Raw genomic sequence first — 23,447 nt, forward strand, 5'->3', positions numbered from 1 at the left:
GGGAAAATAAATAAAGTTAAAAAAAAAAAAAAGGAAAACTCTGGTGAGCAAAGAAGAGGGAGCCAGGGCCAGGCAGTGGTGCACCCGGTAGAGTGCACATATCACCATGCACAAGCACCTGGGTTCAAGCTCCCACTCCCTATCTGCAGGGGGAAATTTTACAAGTGGTGAAGCAGGGCTGCAGATGTCTCTCTCCCTCTCTATCTTCCCCCACCCTCTAGATTTCTTTCTGTCTCTATAAAAAAAGCAAAACAAAACACCAGTCAGAAGGAGGCTAAACAAACATTGAACACTTGTTCTCTGTCAGTTATTATGGTGAATATTTTTCAAAAAGGAATTTATTTATTAAGAGAAGATAGGGAGGGAGGGAGGAAAGGAGAGATAGATAGAATCATTGTGGCACATTAGGGGTTCTGGGGCTTGATTTCAGGACCTCATGCTTCCAAGTTCACTATCCTACTTTCCATGCCACTTTCTGGGCCCCTATGGCAAGTATTTTACATACTTGGCTAAACCTCTTTTTCATAACACCTCCCAAAATAAAGATTTAAAAGTTTGGTCATCACTTTGAAGTTTTCTCAGGGTGAATTCTAAAGCTCAGGGAGCAGGAAAAATAGTTTGCCTCTCTTGGGTAGTATATGTTTTTGATTGAATGACACTGAATCATTTAACTGAAAATTTTTTCCCTATCAAATACTTAATTAGAAAAAAGTAATCTTAATGAAAATTTGTCTTATGAACGTGCAGATATCAATCTTCTCCATTATGTCTTCTCGATTCTATTTCTAATTAAATCCAGCCACCAAATGTCATGTGCTGTGTTAAGTGTGATCCCTTGCAGAGCTGCCATCACTGGCTATGAACCTTGAGCATAACTGACCGATGTCCTCTGTAAAAAGGTCATCAAAGAGCAGTCATGTGGGAAAAAGCTGCTGGATTTGAGGGCCAGTGCTAGACATTTCAGTGTTTAACGTGATCAGTATCATGTTCACAGTGCTGTTCCAACACAGAGGCTTACTATATAAACTCCAGAAATACTCACTGAATGACGTGAATGGAAATTTCTGTAAACATATGTCTTTAGATCATTCAATGCCACTCTATAAAAACCCATACAAGAATCCTTTAGAATGGTCCAGGAGGTGGCGCAGTGGATGAAGCATCGGACTCTCAAGCATGACGTCCTGAGTTCAATCCCTGGCAGCACATGTACCAGAGTGATGTCTGGCTCTTTCTCTCTCCTCCTGTGTTTCTCATTAATAAATTAATTAAATATATAAAAAAAGAATCCTTTAGAACTTAGTATTAGAAAAACCGTTATTTCCCCCAAGGAACAGGTATATTGCAAAGGAGAACCACAACCTGATTTTTTTTTTTTTTTTGCATTGGCATTCAGGAATCTCTGTATATCAAGTCTGAACGTGTGAACTTCAGTCAGTGAGTATAGTCATTTCTTTTCTCCTCCTGATTTCATGTTTTTTTTTCTTTCTGATTGTTTCATCTTTTTTTTTTGTGGGAGATTGTTATTATATGTGGTTTAAATACAGTGTAGAAAAAGATGTATTAAAGTTAAAAAGAAAAAGGAATTCTTTTTAGATTATCTGCCTCATAGATCACAGCCCTCCTCCCTTTGTTCCTAGGGGGTTAAGGTTTTTTTTTTCTTCTTCTTCTTCTTCTTCTCCTTCTCCTTCTCCTTCTCCTTCTCCTTCTCCTTCTCCTTCTCCTTCTCCTTCTCCTTCTCCTTCTCCTTCTCCTTCTTCCCAAGTGAGTATCCTTATTCCACGAGGCAGGTAAGGGCAGATTGGAAAGTAATGATGGCTCATAGCTCATGGGAGGTCACAAGAGGCCAATGTTCCAGATGGAGGAGGTGACAACCATACCAGCTGTCACTGCCAAAGGGGTCATATTATAGCTGATCCTGACTGATTGAGCTGGCCAGTGAGTTCAGCTGAAGCACATGTTAGTAATTAGTATTAGAATGATTTACTCTACTCAAAGCTGAGAAAGTGCTGTGAAAAGCTATCATTCCTGGAGTTATTCACTTTTGGTAGAGACAGAGAGGCAAAACGGCAGAGAGAGAGAGAGAGAGAGAGAGAGAGAGACTGACAGACCACAGCATTAAAGCTACCTTCAGTGCAGTGGGGGGTCAGGCTTGAACTTGGTTCATGCACATGGCAAAGCGGTACACTATCCATGTGAGTTATTTTACCAGCTCTCGGCGACATTAAAAAAAAAATGGAAATTAGGGGTTGGGCAGTGGCACAGCTGGTTAAGCACACATGTTACCACGCACAAGAAGCCAGCTTCAGGCCCCGAGTCCCCACCTGCAGGGGTTAAGTTTACAAGCAATGAAACAGTGCTGCAGGTCTCTCACTATCTCTCTCTGTCTCTCCTTCCCCTTTCTCTGCTTTAATAAATTAAATAAATAAATATTAAAAAAGGAAATCAGCCATTAGAAAGAAATGGTTACCTATCTTGTTTGAACTAGGTTGAAGACCTTTGAACTCAACAATAATTCTTCTTCTTCTTCTTATTTTTTGATGGTCAATAGTAACAACTTAAATTTTACATGAAACAAGAGCAATAGATTTGAGATACAGTGAGTTAGCACCTTGATCACCATCATTGAATAACAATTCTTTGGGCCAAAATCATTTGAGAAAAATATTTATTTATTTATTTATTTATTTATTTATTTATTTATTTATGAGAGTGCCTGAGAGAGGACCAGAGTATTACTCTGATACATGCAATGCTAAGGACTGAACTTGGAACCTTGTGCTTGAGAATCCAGTGCTTTATCCACTGTAACACATCCCAGGCTGCAAAATCAATGTTTGAGAAACTATCTGGATCATGATAACTGATGATTATGGACTTTATGCTAGAAAGTAGAATCATGGGGTTGGGAGGTAGCATAACTGGTTGAGCATACATGTCACGATGAGCAAGGACCTGGGTTCAGTCCCCTAGGCCCCACTTGCAGGGGGTGAGCTTCATGAGCGGTGAAGGTGTTTCTCTTTCTCCCTCTCTATCTCACCCTTCCCTCTCAATATCTCTCTGTCTTTAGCCAGTAAATAATAAGCAATATATATATATATATATGTGAATAGAATTACTAGATATACACACACATATGTGCAAATATAGTTTAAACTTGTTAACATTCAGCTCCTTTTAAAATTATTTTAAAATAATTTTTATTTATTTATTGGATAGAGGCAGAAATTGACAGTTAAGGGCGTGATAGAGACGAAGAGAGACAGAGTGACACCTGCAACACTTCTTCACCATTTGCAAAGCTTTCCCCCTGCAAGTGGGAACTAGGAACTCCAACCTAGGTCCTTGCACACTGTAACATGTGCGCTCAGCCAGGTTTGCTACCAACCTCCCCCTATTCAATTCTTTAAAAACAATGAATTTAGGGGAGTTGGGCGGTACACAGCGAGTTAAGCACATGTGGCATGAAGCACAAGGATGGGCGGAAGGATCCTGGTTCGAGCCCCTGGCTCCCCACCTGCAGGGGGTTGCTTCACAAGTGGTAAAGCAAGTCTGCAGGTGTCTATCTTTCTTTCCCCCTCTCTGTCTTCCCCTCCTCTCTCCATTTTTCTCTGTACTATCTAACAATGACGACATCAGTAACAACAACAGTAATAACTACAACAATAAAACACAACAAAAAAGGGCAACAAAAGGGAAAATAAATAAAATTAAAAAAATACTTCTGCGCAAAGCACAAGGACTGGCATAAGGATCCCGGTTCGAACCCCGGCTCCCCACCTGCAGGGGAGTCGCTTCACAGGCGGTGAAGCAGGTCTGCAGGTGTCTATCTTTCTCTCCCCCTCTCTGTCTTCCCCTCCTCTCTCCATTTCTCTCTGTCCTATCCAACAACAACAACAATAATAACTACAACAATAAAAAACAACAACAAGGGCAACAAAAGGGAATAAATAAATAAAATAAATATTAAAAAATACTTCTATTAAAAACTGTGAATTTAGAACATTATACAGGTTTCCCCCTTTCAAAACAGCTTTTGTTATCTACTACATTATGCTGGCCACCAGAATTCCTGTTTCCATTCAGCCATTTTTAAAAATTAATTAATTATTTTTTATTTAAGAAAGGATAAATTAACAAATCCATAGAGTAGGAGGGGTACAACTCCACACAATTCCCACCACCCAGTCTCCATATCCCACCCCCTCCCCTGATAGCTTTCCCATTCTCCATCCCTCTGGGAGCATGGACCCAGGGTCATTGTGGGTTGCAGAAGGTAGAAGGTCTGGCTTCTGTAATTGCTTCCCCGCTGAACATGGGCGTTGACTGGTCGGTCCATACTCCCAGTCTGCCTCTCTCTTTCCCTAGTAGGGTGTGTCTCTGGGGAAGCAGAGCTCCAGGACATATTGGTGGGGTCTTTAGTCCAGGGAAGCCTGGCCGGCATCCTGATGGCATCTGAAACCTGGTGACGTTTCCAGTCGATGTGGTCGGAGCTCAAGCCACTAGCAGCTTCTCAGTCTGCCATCTTCCGGAAAAGCCCAGCCATTTTCTTTAACCACTTACCCTACCTTTCTATTTGCCTTCCATAGTACCCTCTGACTTTGTCCCTCCTGGAGGAACATCCTCGGTTTCTTTCCAGATAAATAAAATTTGCCTTTTAAAATGATCTCCTGAACTTTTAGGTCTGAAGTGCTGAGAGTAGAAAGCACGGTTGAATCCATAGGACTCAGCTTTCTCATCATATCTGTGGGTCTCAGGTATGTGGACAAATGGGGGAAGTTATTTCCACACGGTTCAGGGGGCCAGGCGGTGGTGAACCGGCTTAAGTGCACATAATGTGAAGCAAGGACCTGCTCAAGGATCCCAGTTCTAGCCCCAGGCTCCCCACCTGCAGGGGGTCGCCTTACAAGCATTGAAGCAAGTCCTCAGGTGTCTCTCTCCCTGTCTCCCCACCTCTCTCAATTTCTCTCTGTCCTATCCTATAAAATGGAAACAATGGCCTCCAAGAGCATTGGTTTCATAATGCTGGCACTGAGCCCCAGCGAAAACCCGGAAGGCAAAAACAAAACAAAACAAACAAACAAACAAAAAATAGCTTTAAGAAGGAAGCATGTCACAGACAACCCCTAATAATAATTTTTGTTTCTTAGTCAACAGCTTCATTCCTGCTGTCAGAACATGACATCAGATGAGACTCTTCATATCTCCCAGGGAAGATAAATAAAATTAAGAACAAAAGCAAATTAAGGGCCAGTGGAATCTGGATAATGCTCTGCTTTGCCATGTGCACAGCCCAGGTCCCAAGGCATTAAAGGAAGTTTCAGTGTTGTTTTATCTCTCTCTTTGCCTCTATTAAAGAAAGAAGTCAAGAGAAGTCCATATCTTTACAACTTGGAACACTTACACCTTTTGCCCAGCATCTGCCTCAGCCATCTGCTGGTCCTCGTCCAGGGAAGCACCCCTGGTCTCCTGGTCTGTGAAGAGAAGAGCAACCCCAATCAGCCAATGACAATCCAGGATCCCAAACACGGGAAATGCCAACCTAAGGAATAGTCAATGGCATGCAGACTAGAGCAATGAGGTATCAGACTAGAAAGTTAGCAAGCGCTGCATAAGCCAGTGCTAGCACATGGCAAGTAATATCAACATTTTCCTCTGGGAAAATGCATGTTGCAGTGTTTGACCAGGAATCTCACTCCTGGGTATTTGTCAGAAAGAAATAACTTGAAAGAAAAAACACACTTTTGGTTCTTTTTCTTTCTAAATCGCTGCTCAGTTTCATCATCTGGTTTATGGTGGTGTTGGGGATTGAACCTGGGACTTGAGAGCCTTAGGCACAAATCGTTTTGCATAACCATTAGGCTCTCTCCCCCACCTGCACTAATTTACTTTCACATTATTGTCAATAATGAAGACCTAGTGAGGTCCCCAAACAATGAAGAATTGAGGAAATTATGTATGACAGGTGTATTGCACCAAAGCAAAAGACTTTGGGGAAGAACACAGAGTGAAACATGGACTGGAGGGGCTGAGTGGTGGCGCACCTAGTTGAGCGCACATGTAACTATTCACAAGGACCCAGGTTCGAGCCCCCGGTCCCCACCTACAGGGGGAAAGTTTCACAAGTGGTGAAGCAGAGCTGCAGGTGTCTCTCTGTCTCCCTCTCTACCTCCCCCCACCCTCTCAATTTCTGGCTGTCTCTATATGATAAATAAAGATAAAAAACCAACAGCATGGACTGGACATTGTGTATTGCACCAAAGTAAAGACTCTGGGGAAGGAGGAGAAGGGTGGATAGGAAGACAACTTTGGGGGCCTATTACATAATGAAATTGTATGCATATATGTCTATGCGCTGTAAAGCATTAACCCGCTCAATAAATAAAATGAGAGAAAAAAGATGTATACTTAAGGAGGGTCACAATTAAAAAAGAAGAAAATAAATAATGTAGTGGTCCAGGAGATGGCACAGTGGACAAAGCGCTAGACTCTCAAGCATGAGGTCCTGAGTTCAATCCCCAGCAGCACATGTACCAAAGTGATGTCTAGCTCTTTCTCTCTCTCCTTTTATCTTTCTCATAAATAAATAAAGTATTAAGAAAATGAATAATGTATGATGAATTAATTTGATATTTCAAATCATGAGTAAGCAGCTGGAGGGGTGAATCAGTGATAGAGAGTGGATGTTTTGCATGGTTGAAACTTTGGGTCCAATCCCTGCTGTCATATAAAATGGCTAAGCAGTGCTCTTGCCTCTCTCAGTAACATAAATAAAGTCAAATAAAATGTTAAGTGACTGAAGAGATGGTCCAACAGAAAGAGTGTTGGATTCAAAAGCACAAGGTCCCAAATTTGGTCCCCTGGCATTGCATGTGTCAGAGTAATTAATGCTTTGGTTTGCTCTCCCTCTCTCTCATTAATAGGTAAATAAGGAGGCCGGGCAGTAGTGCACCGGGTTAAGTGCACATGGTGCGCCGCAGCGCAAGTTCTGGTGTAAGGGTACTGGTTCAAGACCCCGGCTCCCCACCTGTAGGGGGGTCGCTTCACAAGAGTGAAGCAGGTCTGCAGGTGTCTGTCTCTCCCCCCTCTGTCTTCTCCTCCTGTCTCCATTTCTCTCTGTCCTATCCAACAACAACAGCAATAACAACAATAATAAACAACAAGAGCAACAAAAGAGAAAAAATAGCCTACAGGAGCAGTGGATTTAAGGTGCAGGCACCGAGCACCAGTAATAACCCTGGAGGCCAATAAAAAGTTCAAATCTTAAAACAAAACAAAAACAGGAAGTGATGCAATAGATAAAGAGTTAGACTCTCAAGCATGAGGTGCAGAGTTCCAGCCCTACCACTGACACTAGTGATGCTCTGGTTCTTTCACTTATCTTTCTCATAAACAAATAAATATTTCTTGGGGAAATATGGAAATATACCCTTTACACTTAAATTTTTTTTTCTTTTAATTTTTACTCGACTATTGCTCAGCTCTGGCTTATGGTGGTGTTGGAGATTGGGCCTGGGCCTTTGGAGTCTCAGGCATGAAGGCCCTTCTGCATAAATACTATGCTGTCTCCCCTACTCTGGAAAATATACCCTTGTGACAACACAAATCTTGCAAACCAACATTTCTTCAGTAAAGTGATATTGAACTTGAAAAAAATAACTAAATATTAATAAAAAAAGTAAAGTGACCCAATGCATGGTGCAGTGGCTAGAGTGTTGGACTTCAAGGCGTGAGGCCCTGAGTTCCAACCTTACTGCTGATGCACCAATCAGCTTCTCGTTCTTCCTCTTTCTCGTGTTAATAATAAATAAATCTCCATGTGCCAACAACTTTCCTATAAACCAGGAATTCCCCAGCAACATTATTTGGAAAAAGAAGAAGTAAATCTTTGAAAAATAAAGGCAAAAATCTTTAAAAATGATGCTTAAAAAGATAAATTTGCAAGCTATAGAATGACAAGTATTGATGTGAAGTACAGAACAGTGTGTTAGAACCTTGCAGATGTGTATGTTGATGAATAGAATCTAAAGGAGATAATAGAGAATGAAAAGTATACTAGATTGGGAGGGCTAAGTGATTTTAATATTTTTTTCTTAAGACTCCAGTGTGGTTATAACATTGAAAAGCTACTGGCTAGAAACTACAGGTGTTATCCTCTGAGGAAGGCTGATGCAGGCCACACACCTGCACTCTGAGAAGTGCTCTGCAATTCTTGTTAACAACTTTTAGAATTAGGACAGTCCCAGACAAACACTTCATATTGGATGAGGTAATCTTTTGTTCTAGTTACTTTAAGTACTTTTTCTTTTTAATTATGGAAGACATAACTCATTGCAGAAAAATTGAAATGTTATCTAAACAGAAACACAAGACAAAATTCACAATCAATATATAATCATCAGAACAACTGATAAGGTTGACTACATTGAAGACTTGATAAGGATACAGAGGAATTGGAATGCTGTCACCACTTGCTGGAATATACAATGGTACAACCATTTAAGAAAATAGCAAAGCACACGGACCAGCGTAAGGATCCCGGTCCCCCCCCCCCACCTGCAGGGGAGTCGCTTTACAGGCCGTGAAGCAGGTCTGCAGGTGTCTTTCTCGCCCCCTTTCTGTCTTCCCCTCCTCTCTCCATTTCTTTCTGTCCTATCTAATAACAACAACATAAATAACAACAACAATAAAACAATAAGGACAACAAAAGAGAAAATAAATAAAAAAAAGAAAATAGTTTGGGGGGATTCGGGCATAGCACAGCGCAGTGGGTTAAGTGCACGTGGCACAAAGCCAAGGACTGGTGTAAGGATCCCGGTTAGAGCCCCCGGCTCCCCACCTGCAGGGGAGTCACTTCACAGGCAGTGAAGCAGGTCTGCAGGTGTCTATCTTTCTCTCCCCCCTCTGTCTTCCCCTCCTCTCTCCATTTCTCTCTGTCCTATCCAACAAGGAGGACAACAGTAATAACTACAACAATAAAACAAGAGCAATAAAAGAATAAATAAGTAAATATTTAAAAAAATAGTTTGGCAGTTTCCTTTTTAAAAAGGATTTATTGCAGAGACTTCTGGAGGCAGGGCTACGAGCAGCAGCAGATCTGTTTCTCTCCTCTCCTCTCCTCTCCTCTCCTCTCCTCTCCTCTCCTCTCCTCTCTCCTCTCCTCTCCTCTCCTCTCCTGGATCAACTAGGAATACCAAAGGAAACCACCTGGGACTGAAACAAGACAGGACTAGAATGACTACAGGAACCCACCAAATCACTGGTGAGTGCAAACACACATGGCTGGTGACAGAGAGGAGCCTAGGGAGAGAATAAGTGGCTGGTAACAGTCCGATGGTGTATCAGTTGAGACACCACCTCCATTCTGTTCCACCAACAAGGGGACAGCTGAAGGGAGGAGAGGACTCCCCGGAGACTCACCAAGTGCAACTCTGAGTCTCCATTGCTACTGCCCTCAAAATCTGGAGCAGGGGCAGGGAGGGACACCGGGGGACAGAGATCTAACCAGGAAATTCAGGAAAAGACCTATACCTTGGTGGCATAGCTGTGGGGCTGTGAAAGTCTCTTTGCATAACCACTGGACTATCTCTGCCACACCCTGCCTTATCTCTTTGTTAGGAGTCAGTGATTAAGTTAAGAAGCCTACCTATAGTTAGAAGCCCTCAGGCTCCCATAGCCTACAGAGAAGAAAAAAAAAAAGAGGCTTTTAAATCACTGAGCTCCAACTCAGGGATTAAAATACTATTGAAACAACTGCTAACTTCCACCACTGTGAACCCTTTAATTACCTTACTTAGACACAAGTCAATCCAGGAAATAGTGATCAGTAATTTGAAAAGTACTAAGAGAGGGAACTCATAACATAATATATAAAATGGATAAACCAACAAGAAGAAATATTGGAGAAACTAACCAGGACAACAGTCCAGCTAAAAGCCCCCCAAAGGGTGAAGCACAAAATAACGAGTTCAACATCCAAACATTAGCTAAAGAAATAATCACAGGAGTAAAGAGTTTGAAAGAATTGTAATCAGAAATATAGGAACAACAAATGAGACTCTGGAAGAAAACACTATCTCAAGGTTATTAGAGAGCTGAAAGCTGAAATAGCTGAGCTAAGAACACAACTAGCTGAACAAGCTAAAACAGTATCAGAACAGGGAAACAAAATAGATGAACTCCAGAGAACAGTAGAGGGCAGAGAGAATAGAATCAATGAGGCTGAAGACAGAATTAGCAAGATCGAGGATGAATTAGAGACAACTAAAAAAGAAGTAAGAGATCTCAAAAAGAGATTAAGAGATGCTGAAAACAACAACAGAGACCTATGGGATGACTTCAAAAGAAACAATATACGCATTATTGGCTTACTAGAGGAAGAAAGAGAGGGAGAGGAAGAAAGCATTCTTCAGGCCATAATAGCTGAAAATTTCTCTAGTCTAGACAACATCAAAGACATAAAGATTCAAGAAGCCCAGAGGGTCCCAAACAGGATTAACCCAGACTTAAAGACACCAAGACATATCATATTTAGAATGGAAAGGAATAAGGATAAAGAAAGGATCCTGAAGGCTGCAAGAGAAAAACAAAGAGTCATTTATAGAGGAAAACCCATAAGATTAGCAGCAGATTTCTCCACTACAGGCCAGAAGAGAATGGCAAGATATCTATAGAGTGCTCAATGAGAAAGGCTTTCAACCAAGAATACTATATCCTGCTAGACTGTCATTCAGACTAGATGGAGGCATCAAAACCTTCTCAGACAAGCAACAGTTGAAGGAAGCAACCATCACCAAGCCTGCCCTGAAAGAAGTTCTGAAAGGTCTTCTATAAACAGACCATCATAAATAGGACATATATCAGAACACTCTAAAACTCTACAAGAATGGCGTTATCTTCTATCTTTGATATCAATAAATGTCAATGGCCTGAATTCACCTATTAAAAGACACAGAGTAGGAAGATGGATCAGAAAATACAACCCAACAATATTCTGTCTACAGGAAACCCACCTAACTCAACAAGACAAACACAGACTTAAAGTGAAAGGATGGAAAACTATCATACAAGCCAATGGCCCGCAAAAAAAGGGCAGGAACAGCTATTCTCATATCTGACACAATAGACTTTAAAATAGATAAGATTAAAAAAGATAGGAATGGACACTACTTAATGCTCAGAGGATCAGTCAATCAAGAGGACTTAACAATTATTAACATCTATGCACCCAATGAGAAGCCATCTAAATACATCAAATGTCTGTTGTTTTCGCTGGGCTATGTTGTTTTCGCCGGGCTGGCTTCACGGGCGGGTAACAGACTACCAGGGACTCATGGCCGGGTTGTACGCAGTATCTCTTTCTTCATGCAGGACGCAGCACAATCTAAGACGAGCTAAGCTAAACTCAAGGTACTGTACTGTAAAACTCACAATGCTGTCTTTATATATACTTGCCAAGTAAGGTGGAAACAGGATGTGACATAGAGAGGGTGGAGAGAAAAGTGACTGGTGAAAATCAGAGTGTGACAAAGAGGGGGCAGATTAGGCGAGAATCCTATCACTGAACCACAAATGCCCTGGAGGGAGGATGGAACTTGTTAACAGTGGTTATGTAAATAGAATGAAGTGGTTATGTAAATAGAATAGTGTTAAGCAGGGGGGATTTAAACCAAATGAAACAGAAAGGGTCTCATGCATACCAACAAATGTCTACTGAAAGAGCTACAGTAATATATTACAGCAACACAGTCATAGTAGGGGACTTCAACACCCCACTCTCTCAACTTGACAGATCATCCAGGCAGAAAATCAAAAAAGACATAAGGGAGCTAAATGAAGAGATAGATAAACTAGAACTATTGGACATTTTCAGAGTCATTCATCCCAAGAAACTGGAATACACATTTTACTCAAATCCACATGGGTCATTCTCAAGGACAGACCATATGTTAGGCCACAAAGACAGCAACAGCAAATTCAAGAGCATTGAAATCATCCCAAGCATCTTCTCAGACCACAGTGGAATTAAACTGATACTTAACAATCAACAAAAGATTAGTAATAGTCCCAAAATGTGGAAGCTCAACAGTACACTTCTTAAAAACCTCTGGGTCAAAGAGGAAATCAAGGAAGAAATCAAAATGTTTCAGGACTTCAATGAAAATGAAGACACAAGCTATCAAAATATTTGGGACACAGCTAAGGCAGTACTGAGAGGGAAGTTCATAGCTATACAGCACACATTAGAAAACAAGAAAAAGCACAAATAAAAAGCCTGATTGTACATCTTAAAGACCTAGAAGAAGAAGAACAAAGGAACCATAAAGCAACCAGAAGGACAGAAATCACTAAAGTTTGGGCAGAAATAAATAACATTGAGAATAAGAAAACCATACAAAAGATCAATGAAAGTAAATGTTGGTTCTTCGAAAGAGTGAACAAAATCAACAAACCTTTAGCCAGACTCACAAAACAAAAAAAAGGAGAAGACCCAAATAAATCGGATACTAAATGAAAGAGGAGATATCACAACAGACACCACAGAAATTCAACATATCATGCGATGCTTCTATGAACAACTATATGCCACCAAGATAGAGAACCTGGAAGAAATGGATGATTTCCTAGATACCCACCAACTTCCAAAACTAAATAAAGAGGAAGTGGATAACATGAACAGGCCCAGCGCAGCCAATGAAATTGAAACAGTTATCAAAAACCTCCCCAAAAATAAAAGTCCTGGAACAGATGGTTTTACAAACGAATTCTGCAAAACCTTCAAAGAAGAACTAATACTTCTACTTTTAAAAGTCTTCCAGAAGATTAAAGACACTGGAATATTCCTTGCCAGCTTCTATGAAGCTAACATCACTCTGATACCAAAAGCAGACAGGGACACAACCAAAAAAGAAAACTACAGACCACTATCTCTGATGAACATAGATGCTAAAATACTGAACAAAATTCTAGCCAACCGGATACAGCAGTATATTAAAAAGATTGTTCATCATGACCAAGTGGGATTTATCCCAGGCATGCAAGGTTGGTTTAATATATGTAAATCAATCAATGTGATCCACCACATCAACAAAAGCAAGACCAAAAACCACATGGTCATATCAATAGATGCAGAGAACGCCTTTGACAAAATCCAACATCTCTTTATGATCAAAACACTACAAAAATGGGAATAGATGGAAAAATTCCTGAAGATAGTGGAGTCTATATATAGCAAACCTACAGCCAACATCATACTCAATGAAGAAAAACATTTCCCCTAAGATCAGGTACTAGAGAGGGCTGCCCACTATCACCATTACTATTCAACATAGTGTTGGAAGTTCTTGCCATAGCAATCAGGCAGGAGCAAGGAATTAAAGGGATACAGATTGGAAGAGAAGAAGTCAAACTCTCCTTATTTGCAGATGACATGATAGTATACATGGAAAAACCTAAGGAATCCAGCAAGAAGCTTTTGGAAATCATCAGGAAATACAGTAAGGTGTCAGGCTACAAAATTAACATTCAAAAGTCAGTGGCATTCCTCTATGCAAACACTAAGCTAGAAGAAATTGAAATCCAGAAATCAATTCCTTTTACTATAGCAACAAAAACAATAAAATATCTAGGAGTAAAACTAACCAAATAAGTGAAAGACTTGTATACTGAAAATTATGAGTCACTACTCAAGGAAATTGAAAAAGACACAAAGAAGTGGAGAGATATTCCATGTTCATGGGTTGGTAGAATTAACATCATCAAAATGAATATACTACCCAGACCCATCTACAAATTTAATGCTATCCCCATCAAGATCCCAAGCACATTTTTAGGAGAATAGAACAAATGCTACAAATGTTTATCTGGAACCAGAAAAGACCTAGAATTGCCAAAACAATCTTGAGAAAAAAAGAACAGAACCGGAGGCATCACACTCCCAGATCTCAAATTGTATTATAGGGCCATTGTCATCAAAACTGCTTGGTACTGGAACATGAATAGACACACTGACCAGTGGAATAGAATTGAGAGCCCAGAAGTGAGCCCACACACCAATGGACATCTACTCTGACAAAAGGGCTCAGACTATTAAATGGGGAAAACAGTCTCTTCAACAAACGGTGTTGTAAGCAATGGGTTGAAACATGCAGAAGAATGAAACTGAACCACTGTATTTCACCAAATACAAAAGTAAATTCCAAGTGGATCAAGGACTTGGATGTTAGACCACAAACTATCAGATACTTAGAAGAAAATATTGGCAGAACTCTTTTCTGCATACATTTCAAAGACATCTTCAATGAAACGAATCCAATTACAAAGAAGACTAAGGCAAGCATACACCTATGGGACTACATCAAATTAAAAAGCTTCTGCACAGCATAAGAAACCACTACCCAAACCAAGAGACCCCTCACAGAAAGGGAGAAGATCTTTACATGTCATACATCAGACAAGAGGCTAATAACCAAAATACATAAAGAGCTTGCCAAACTCAAGAACAAGACAACAAATAACCCCATCCAAAAATGGGGGGAGGACATAGATAGAATATTCACCAGAGAAGAGATCCAAAAGGCCGAGAAACACATGAAAAAATGCTCCAAGTCTCTGTCAGAGAAATGCAAATCAAGACAACAATGAGATACCACTTCACTCCTGTGAGAATGTTATACATCAGAAAAGTTAACAGCAGCAAATGCTGGAGAGGATGTGGGGTCAAAGGAACCCTCCTACACTGCTGGTGGGAATGTAAATGGGTCCAACCTCTGTGGAGAACAGTCTGGAGAACTCTCAGAAGGCTAGAAATGGACCTACCCTATGATCCTGCAATTCCTCTCCTGGGGATATATCCTAAGGAACCCAATACACCCATCCAAAAAGATCTGTGTGCACATATGTTCTTGGCAGCACAATTTGTAATAGCCCAAAGCTGGAAGCAACCCAGGTGTCCAACAACAGATGAGTGGCTGAGCAAGTTGTGGTATATATACACAATGGAATACTACTCAGCTGTAAAAAATGGTGACTTCACTGTTTTCAGCCGATCTTGGATGGACCTTGAAAAAATCATGTTGAGTGAAATAAGTCAGAAACAGAAGGATGAATATGGGATGATCTCACTCTCAGACAGAAGTTGAAAAACAAGATCAGAAAAGAAAACACAAGTAGAACCTGAACTGGAATTGGCTTATTGCTCCAAAGTAAGACTCTGGGGTGACTCTGGGGTGGGTGGGTCGGTGGGGAGAATACAGGTCCATGAAGGATGATAGAGGACCTAGTGGGGGTTGTATTGTTATATGGGAAACTGGGGAATGCTATGCATGTACAAACTATTATACTTACTGTTGAATGTAAAACATTAATTCCCCAATAAAAAAAGAAAAAACAAACAAAAAACTAAAAAAAAAAAACCAAATAAATAATGTCAAAGGACATAAATTACCGTAATCCTGTGTATGATACAGCAAATCCTAACAAAGGCAACATTATTTGGCAACCCAATTGCCAAATAATGTGATTATAGCAATAACTATCTATTGCCTTCTTAAACCCTAAGACAGCAGGAACCTCCCACTTCCTCTACAGAGCCTATATTTCCCCCAGCCCTGGAACCTCTAGGGTGGGGCTCACTTTCCTGCATACTTCTCTCAATTCATACCAAATGATATTGCATCTTCTGATCTCAATCTAATCAATGCAACGAGTACCACCTCAACATGCTTCACTTCAGACTGTGTCCAGAGAAGTCAGGCATGGAATGTCAACCTATCAGCCTCATTACTTAGCCACCAGGTTCCAGATGCTACCTACCATGATGCCAACCTGACTTCCCTGGACAGACGACCCCACCAATGTGTCCTAGAGTCCCACTTCCCAAGAGCCCTGACTTACTAGGGAAAGAGAGAGACAGGCTAGGAGTATGGATCCACCTGTCAACACCCATGTTCAGCAGGGAAGCAATTACAGAAGCCAGACCTTCCACCTTCTGCAAACCATAATGTCCTTTGGTCCATACTCCCAGAGGGATAAAGAATAGGAAAGCTATTGGGAGGGGATGGGATACAGAGTTCTGGTGGTGGAAATTGTGTGGCGTTGTACCCCTCTTACCCTATTTTTTTTTTATCAGTGTTTCCTTTTTATAAATAAAAATTAAAAAAGAAAAAATGATTTATTTATTACATAGGACACAGAGAGTTTAAAAATGAGGTAGAGAAGGTCGGGGTAGATAGCATAATAGTTATGCAGAGAGACTGTCATGCCTGCGGCTCCAGAGTCCCAGATTCAATCCCCTGCACCATCAGCCAGAGCTGAGCAGTGTTCAGGTAGAAAAATAAAATAAAATAATAAAATAAAATAAAATAAAATGAGATACAGAAGAAAGGAGAGAGGCATAAGTCAGACTACTACTTCAGGACATGCAGTGCCAGGGATTGAACCAGGAACCTCTGGCATGAAAATTTGATACAGCTTAGCTACTTCCCCACCTTCTTGACCATTTCTTAAACCAATATACATATATATTTCAACCACTACATCCTTTTTTCCCCAACCACTACATTCTTAAGTATTTCACTCAAAATAATTGAAAACATATATCCCTACGTACATGTGCTGATACACAAGTGTTCAGGGCAACTTTGTTTGTAATAGTAAAAAACTTGAGACAGCCCAACTGTCCATCAACAGGTGACTGGATAAGCTAGCATGTGCAGTACTACTCCGTAGTCAGCTTTTTCCCCCCTCCAAAATTGTTCTCCAGCAAGTCTGTGTCCCATTTTGCATTCCATGGACATGGTTATCCATTTCTTCATTTATTAAATACTTACTGTCAGTGCCACTACCTTAATACTACAGCTATTCCATTTTTTTCAGGGTTTAATCATTTGTCTACACCCCTGTCTCTCCTCTCGAAATCTCTTTGTAACTTGGGTTCCCTTCCTTCCTTTTCAGGCATTAAGGGTGGCATCCATTACCTCACACTTTTCCAGACTGAAGTGTGGGGCATGGGGGATAGAACTGTTAATGCACAAGATAGTTGGGAGGCTGGGAAGACTGACAGGATGGTACCTGGGGATTTATTTTGTCTTGGGTAATAAAAGGTCATATTAAAAAAGAGCTGGATCTGATGAAAGTAGTTCTGTGATAAGGGGAGTTTTGTGAGGGTTTCTTTTCTTTTTTATTTATTAATAGTATGCTACAAGACTGTAAGATCACAATGTATAGAGGGGTTTTTTCCCCTCAATATGGCTGCCTCATTGCTCTTCACATCTATTTTGAATTTTGGGACAGGGCATGTTAGGGCCAGCAGAGGGCGAACTTGTATTGGCCAAAAGTTGACGTTTTTCTATACTGGTGTAATTTCACTGTTTTGTTTAGGATTGAAGTTCTTTCAGTTCTACAGTGTAAGTTAAAGAAGTCATCTCTAGTGATATAGCTTGATATCTAAGAAGTGTTGGACTAAGCTAAAGCAGTACTTTGAATAATTTCGGTTTTTTAAAATATTTATTTTCCCTTTTGTTGCTCTTGTTTTTTATTGTTGTTGTAGTTATTATTGTTATTGATGTCGTAGGATATCAGAGAAATGGAGAGAGGGGACAGAGAGAAATGGAGAGAGGAGGGGAAGACAGAGAAGGGGAGAGAAAGATAGACACCTGCAGACCTACTTCACCGCTTGTGAAGCGACCCTCCTGCAGGTGGGGAGCCAGGGCTCAAACCGGGATCCTTACCTCAGTGCTTTGCGTCACGTGTGCTTAACCCGCTATACTACCGCCTGACTCCCCCCCTTTTTTTTAACCAGAGCACTGATCAGCTCTGGTTTATGGTGGTGCAGGGGATTTAACCTGGTACTTTGAATAATAACAACTTTTAAAAAAAATTTTCTTTATTGGGGAATTAATGTTTTACATTCAACAGTAAATACAATAGTTTGTCCATGGATAACATTTCCCAGTTTTTCTATATAACAATACAACCCCCCACTAGGTCCTCTGTCATCCTTCTTGGATCTGTATTCTCCCCAGAGTCTTTTACTTTGGTGCAATATGCCAATTCCAGTTCAGGTTCTACTTGTGTTTTCTTTTCTGATCTTGTTTTTCAACTTCTGTCTGAGAGTGAGATCATCTCATATTCATCCTTCTGTTTCTGACTTATTTCACTTAACATGATTTTTTTTAAGGTCCATCCAAGATTGGCTGAAAACAGTGAATTCACCATTTTTTATAGCTGAGTAATATATATATATATATATATATATATATATATATATCACAACTTGCTCAGCCACTCATCTGTTGTTGGACACCTGGGTTGCTTCCAGCTTTGGGCTATTACAAATTGTGCTGCCAAGAACATATGTGCACACAGATCTTTTTGAATGGGTGTATTGGGTTCCTTAGGATATATCCCCAGGAGAGGAATTGCAGGATCATAGGGTAGGTCCATTTCTAGCCTTCTGAGAGTTCTCCAGACTGTTCTCCACAGAGGATGGACCCATTTACATTCCCACCAGCAGTGTAGGAGGATTCCTTTGACCCCACACCCTCTCCAGCATTTGCTGCTGTTACCTTTTCTGATGTATGACATTCTCACAGGAGTGAAGTGGTATCTCATTGTTGTCTTGATTTGCATTTCTCTGACAGAGACTTGGAGCATTTTTTCATGTGTTTCTCGGCCTTTTGGATCTCTTCTGTGGTGAATATTCTATCCATGTCTTCCATCCATTTTTGGATGGGGTTATTTGTTGTCTTGTTGTTGAGTCTGACAAGCTCTTTATATATGTTTGTTATTAAGCTCTTATCTGATGTATGGCATGTAAAGATCTTCTCCCATTCTGTGAGGGGTCCCTTGGTTTGGGTAGTAGTTTCTTTTGCTGTGCAGGAACTTTTTAATTTGATGTAGTCCCATAGGTGTATGCTTGTCTTAGTCTTCTTTGTAATTGGATTCGTTTCATTGAAGATGTCTTTGAAATGTATGCAGAAAAGAGTTCTGCCAATATTTTCCTCTAAGTATCTGATAGTTTGTGGTCTAACATCCAAGTCCTTGATCCACTTGGAATTTACTTTTGTATTTGGTGAAATACAGTGGTTCAGTTTCATTCTTCTGCATGTTTCAACCCATTTTTCCAACACCATTTGTTGAAGAGACTCTGCTTTCCCCATTTAATAGTCTGGGCACCTTTGTCAAAGATTAGATGTCCATAGGTGTGTGGGCTTACTTCTGGGCTCTCAGTTCTATTCCACTGGTCAATATGTCTATTCATGTTCTAGTACCAAGCAGTTTTGATGACAGTGGCCCTATAATACAATTTGAGATCTGGGAGTGTGATGCCTCCGGTTCTTTTCTTTTTTTCTCAAGATTGTTTTGGCAATTCTAGGTCTTTTCTGGTTCCAGATAAACATTTGTAGCATTTGTTCTATTCTCCTAAAAAATGTGCTTGGGATCTTGATGGGGATAGCATTAAATTTGTAGATGGCTCTGCGTAGTATATTTACTTTGATGACATTAATAACAACTTTTTAAAAACATTAATAATATTTTTTGTGTGATTAGGATTTAAAATTTTTCCTTAAAAAAGCTCATTCTTCCTTTGTCTCTTCCTCTCTTTCTCTCCGTATTGGATAGATACAGAGAGAGATATGGGGAAGGAAGGGGAGATAAAGAGACAAGAGAGACACCTGCTGCAGCACTGCTTCAATGCCATGGGGGGGGAAGGGCTTGAACCCGGGTTCTTGTGAGTGGTGACAGGTGTGCTTAAACAGGTAGGCTACCTACCACTCAGCTCCAATAATAACTTTTAGGTGCTTAAATAAGTCCTGTTAAATATTTTAACAATGTGACATGGAAAAATACTGAATTACAATTACTCATTTGCTTACCACTTAGCTTTGTGAAACACTGATATTTTCTCAAACTATATGAACATTTTTAAATATTTATTTATTTCCTTTTTGTTGCCCTTGTTATTTTTATTGTTGTTATAGTTATTATTGTTGATGTCATTGCTGTTGGATAAGACAAGAGATAAATGGAGAGAGGAGGGGAAGACAGAGGGGGAGAGAATGATAGACACCTGGGGAGCCAGGGACTTGAACTGGGATCCTCACGCAGGTCCTTGTGCTTTGCGTCACATGTGCTTAGTCTGCTGTGCTACGCCCGAATCCCCCCAAACTATTTTCTTCTTTTTAAATTTATTTGCCCTTTGTTGCCCTTGTTGTTTTATTGTTGTAGTTATTATTGTTGTTGTTATTGATGTTGTTGTTGTTAGATAGGACAGAGAGAAATGGAGAGAGGAGGGGAAGACAGAGAGGGGGAGAGAAAGATAGACACCTGCAGACCTGTTTCACGGCCTGTGAAGCGACTCCCCTGCAGGTGGGGAGCGGGGGACTCGAACTGGGATCCTCATGTTGGTCCTTGTGCTTTGCGCCACGTGCGCTTAACCTGTGCTGCTGCCCAACTCCCACTTGATGAACATTTTAATGACCCATCACCAAATCTATTTCTTGTGATGAGGATTTAAAATTTTTTACTTTATAAATTTTTTACTTTTTTTTTAATGTTTATTTATCCCCTTTTGTTGCCTTTGTTGTTTTATTGTTGAAGTTATTATTGATGTCGTTGCTGGATAGGACAGAGAGAAATGGAGAGAGGAAGGGAAGAAAGAGAGGCAGGAGAGAAAGATAGACACCTGCAGACCTGCTTCACCACTTGTGAAGTGACTCCCCTGCAGGTGGGGAGCCGGGGGCTCGAATCGGTATCCTAACGCTGATTCTTGCACTTTGCGCCATGTGCGCTTAACCCGCTGTGCTACCGCCCGACTCCCAAATTTTTTACTTTTTAAGAATTTTCTCTTTCTTTCTGTCTTCCTTTCTCTCTTTCTTTTCTTTCTTTCTGTCACCAAGGTTTCATTGGGACTCAAAGCTTGCATTCTTGGTGGACATTTAAAAATTTTCTTTCCTAGGGGGCCGGGCGATAGCGTATCATAGTCTGTTCTATCCTCCAAAGGGAGGTTGGATAACATACTCTATCTACCACCTGAGGAAGATGGGTCCTAAAATTGGGGCAGCTTGGAACATTCCTACTAATGACCACAGAATGTGAGCTCAGGCCTAGAGGGATGCAGAGGTCACAGAGGCTTCTAAGCTGAATATGGGCCCCAGAGCACATCAAATCAGTGGGGTTTACAGTCAACAATATTTATACACCTTTCCCATATTTGGGACCTACGCTCTTCCCTGATCCAGCTTTCTAGCCCTTTTTCCAGCCATGACATCATCTCCCCAGACAATAACTTGGGTCCACCTGCATATCAGAGGTCAGGCTCAGGAATAAACTAGTAAAGTCATGGCCCCCTTGGAATATACCTAAAATAGACCTACCATCTATTTCCAAAATGAAGACCCCAAATATTCATCTGCACTATTCTTGCCTTTACATTCATGATTAGTCAACAATTTGTTTGGCTTTATATGTTAAGTCTTTTTTCAGTCACCAGGTTCCAGACACTACCATGATGCCAACCAGACTTCTCTGGTCAGACAACCCCACCAATGTGTCTTGGAGCCCTGCTTCCCCAGAGCTCTGTCCCACTAGGAGAGAGAGAGAGACAGGCTGGGAGTATGGATCCACCTTCCAATACCCATGTTCAGCGGGGAAGCAATTACAGAAGCCAGACCTTCCACCTTCTGCACCCCATAATGACCCTGGGTCCATACTCCCAGAAGGTTAAAGAATAGGAAAGCTATGGGGTTGGGGGGGGGAAGGGGAATTGGATATGGAGATCTGGCGGTGGGAATTGTGTGGAATTGTATCCTTCTTATCCTATGGTCTTGTTAGTCTTTCCATTTTATAAATAAAAAATTAAAAAAGAAAAAAAATTGTGTTCAGTAGAAACTGTAATTTGAATTTTGGCTTTATTTTATACTTTGTCCTTATATATTAATGAGACAGGGAAAGAACCAGAGCATCACTCTGGCACTTGTGATGCCAGGGATAGAACTCAAACCCAGTTTCTGAGAGTCCAGTACCTTCTTAGGCTGTGATTGCTACCTTTAGTCCCCAGGCTACAGGCATACATGTGATGCGATCTCTTGGGATGCTGGGTAGTGGAGCTGCTCAGCTTGCCGTCAGTCATGTGACCACAAGGGTAGATAACCAGTGCTTTATAGACTGGTTATCACTATCAGGTGAGTAGTCAAGAGTTTACTTGAGTCAATACTTTAAAAAAAATTAATTAATTTATTTTCCCTTTTGTTGCCCTTGTTTTTTAATTGTTGTTATTGTTGTTATTATTGATGTTGTCATTGTTGGGTAGGACAGAGAGAAATGGAGAGAGGAGGGGAAGACAGAAGGGGGAGAGAAAGACACCTGCAGACCTGCTTCACCACCTGTGAAGCGACTCCCCTGCAGGTGGGGAGCCAGGGGCTTGAACTGGGATCCTTACGCCGGTCCTTGTGCTTTGTGCCAGGTACGCTTAACCCACTGCACTACCACCCGACTCCTGAGTGAATACTTTTAAAGCTAGATTTTGTGTCTGATCATTCTTGCCCAAGTGTAGGCAAGAGTAAGTGTTCTGAGAGATGCTTAAGGGAGGCCAGGCAAGTTGATAATGGTCAATAATATTAATGTATTTAATATAATGTATTTTTCTTACAATGTTTTCAATTTTCTAGGACTCATGGGGGGACATAAAGTATCATAAGTGGAGGCAGGGGAAACGTTCTGGCAATTACCTTTAAGACCCATGAGAAGAAAACTGATCTTTATTATTAAACTGATCTTTATTAACCAATTTCTTGGTTGCCAGGAAAACAGTCTAGCTGATGGAGCACAGTATTTGCATGTCCAGGGCTTCTGGTTCTGACCACAGTGCTGGAGCTGTGCTTTGGCCTCTATTCTCTCCTGCAGGTGGAACTCCGGGGACAGATGAGTACACTGAGGCAGCAGAGGTCCAGGTGGAGGTAGGATAGCTCCAGTATCCAAGCTTTGAACTCAGCTACTCCAGTATCCAGGCTTTGAACTCAGGCTGGTAGCTGTTAGCCTACACAGAGTGCCTTGGGGGCACCAGAGCAGGCATCTCTAAGAGGGCTAAGTGGGAGAAGCCTTCTCTGGGCGGATGCCTTAGGGCTGCTGCACCTGTTTTAGGCAGCGCACAGGTTGGATTTTTGGACTCTCTTACTCCCTCTGCTGGATATGGGTTGCACAGCAAAAAAACCATAATTTAAATTTAATTAATTAATTAATTAATTAAAACAATTTTTTGGATATTTTCTTTTTCTTTCTTTTTTTTTCCTCCAGGGTTATCACTGGGGCTCCATAGGAATCCACTGCTCCTAGAGGCTATTTTTTCCCCTTTTGTTGCACTTGTTGTTTATCATTGTTGTTATTATTGTCATTGTTGTTGGATAGGACAGAGAAAAATGGAAAGAGGCTGGGAAGACAGAGAGGGG

At 40.9% G+C, this 23,447-nt stretch overlaps 1 protein-coding gene and 1 long non-coding RNA gene across 2 annotated transcripts in view; one reads left to right on the top strand and one right to left on the bottom strand.

Moving 5' to 3' along the window:
* The window catches only part of KIAA2012 (KIAA2012 ortholog), a 189,284-nt gene that overhangs the window by 36,120 nt on the left and 129,717 nt on the right, over positions 1-23,447 (bottom strand). Inside the window, exon 15 of the mRNA XM_060194124.1 lies at positions 5,405-5,474. Coding sequence (XP_060050107.1) covers positions 5,405-5,474 — 70 coding nt within the window. The remainder of the gene's footprint in view (positions 1-5,404; positions 5,475-23,447) is intronic.
* LOC132539403 (uncharacterized) lies at positions 1,397-5,493 on the top strand. Its single transcript, XR_009550662.1, has 3 exons — positions 1,397-1,437; positions 4,683-4,757; positions 5,359-5,493. It is a non-coding gene; the product is annotated as an uncharacterized LOC132539403 (long non-coding RNA).

The sequence above is a fragment of the Erinaceus europaeus genome, chromosome 7, assembly GCF_950295315.1.
Source record: "Erinaceus europaeus chromosome 7, mEriEur2.1, whole genome shotgun sequence".
Lineage (NCBI taxonomy): Eukaryota > Metazoa > Chordata > Mammalia > Eulipotyphla > Erinaceidae > Erinaceus > Erinaceus europaeus.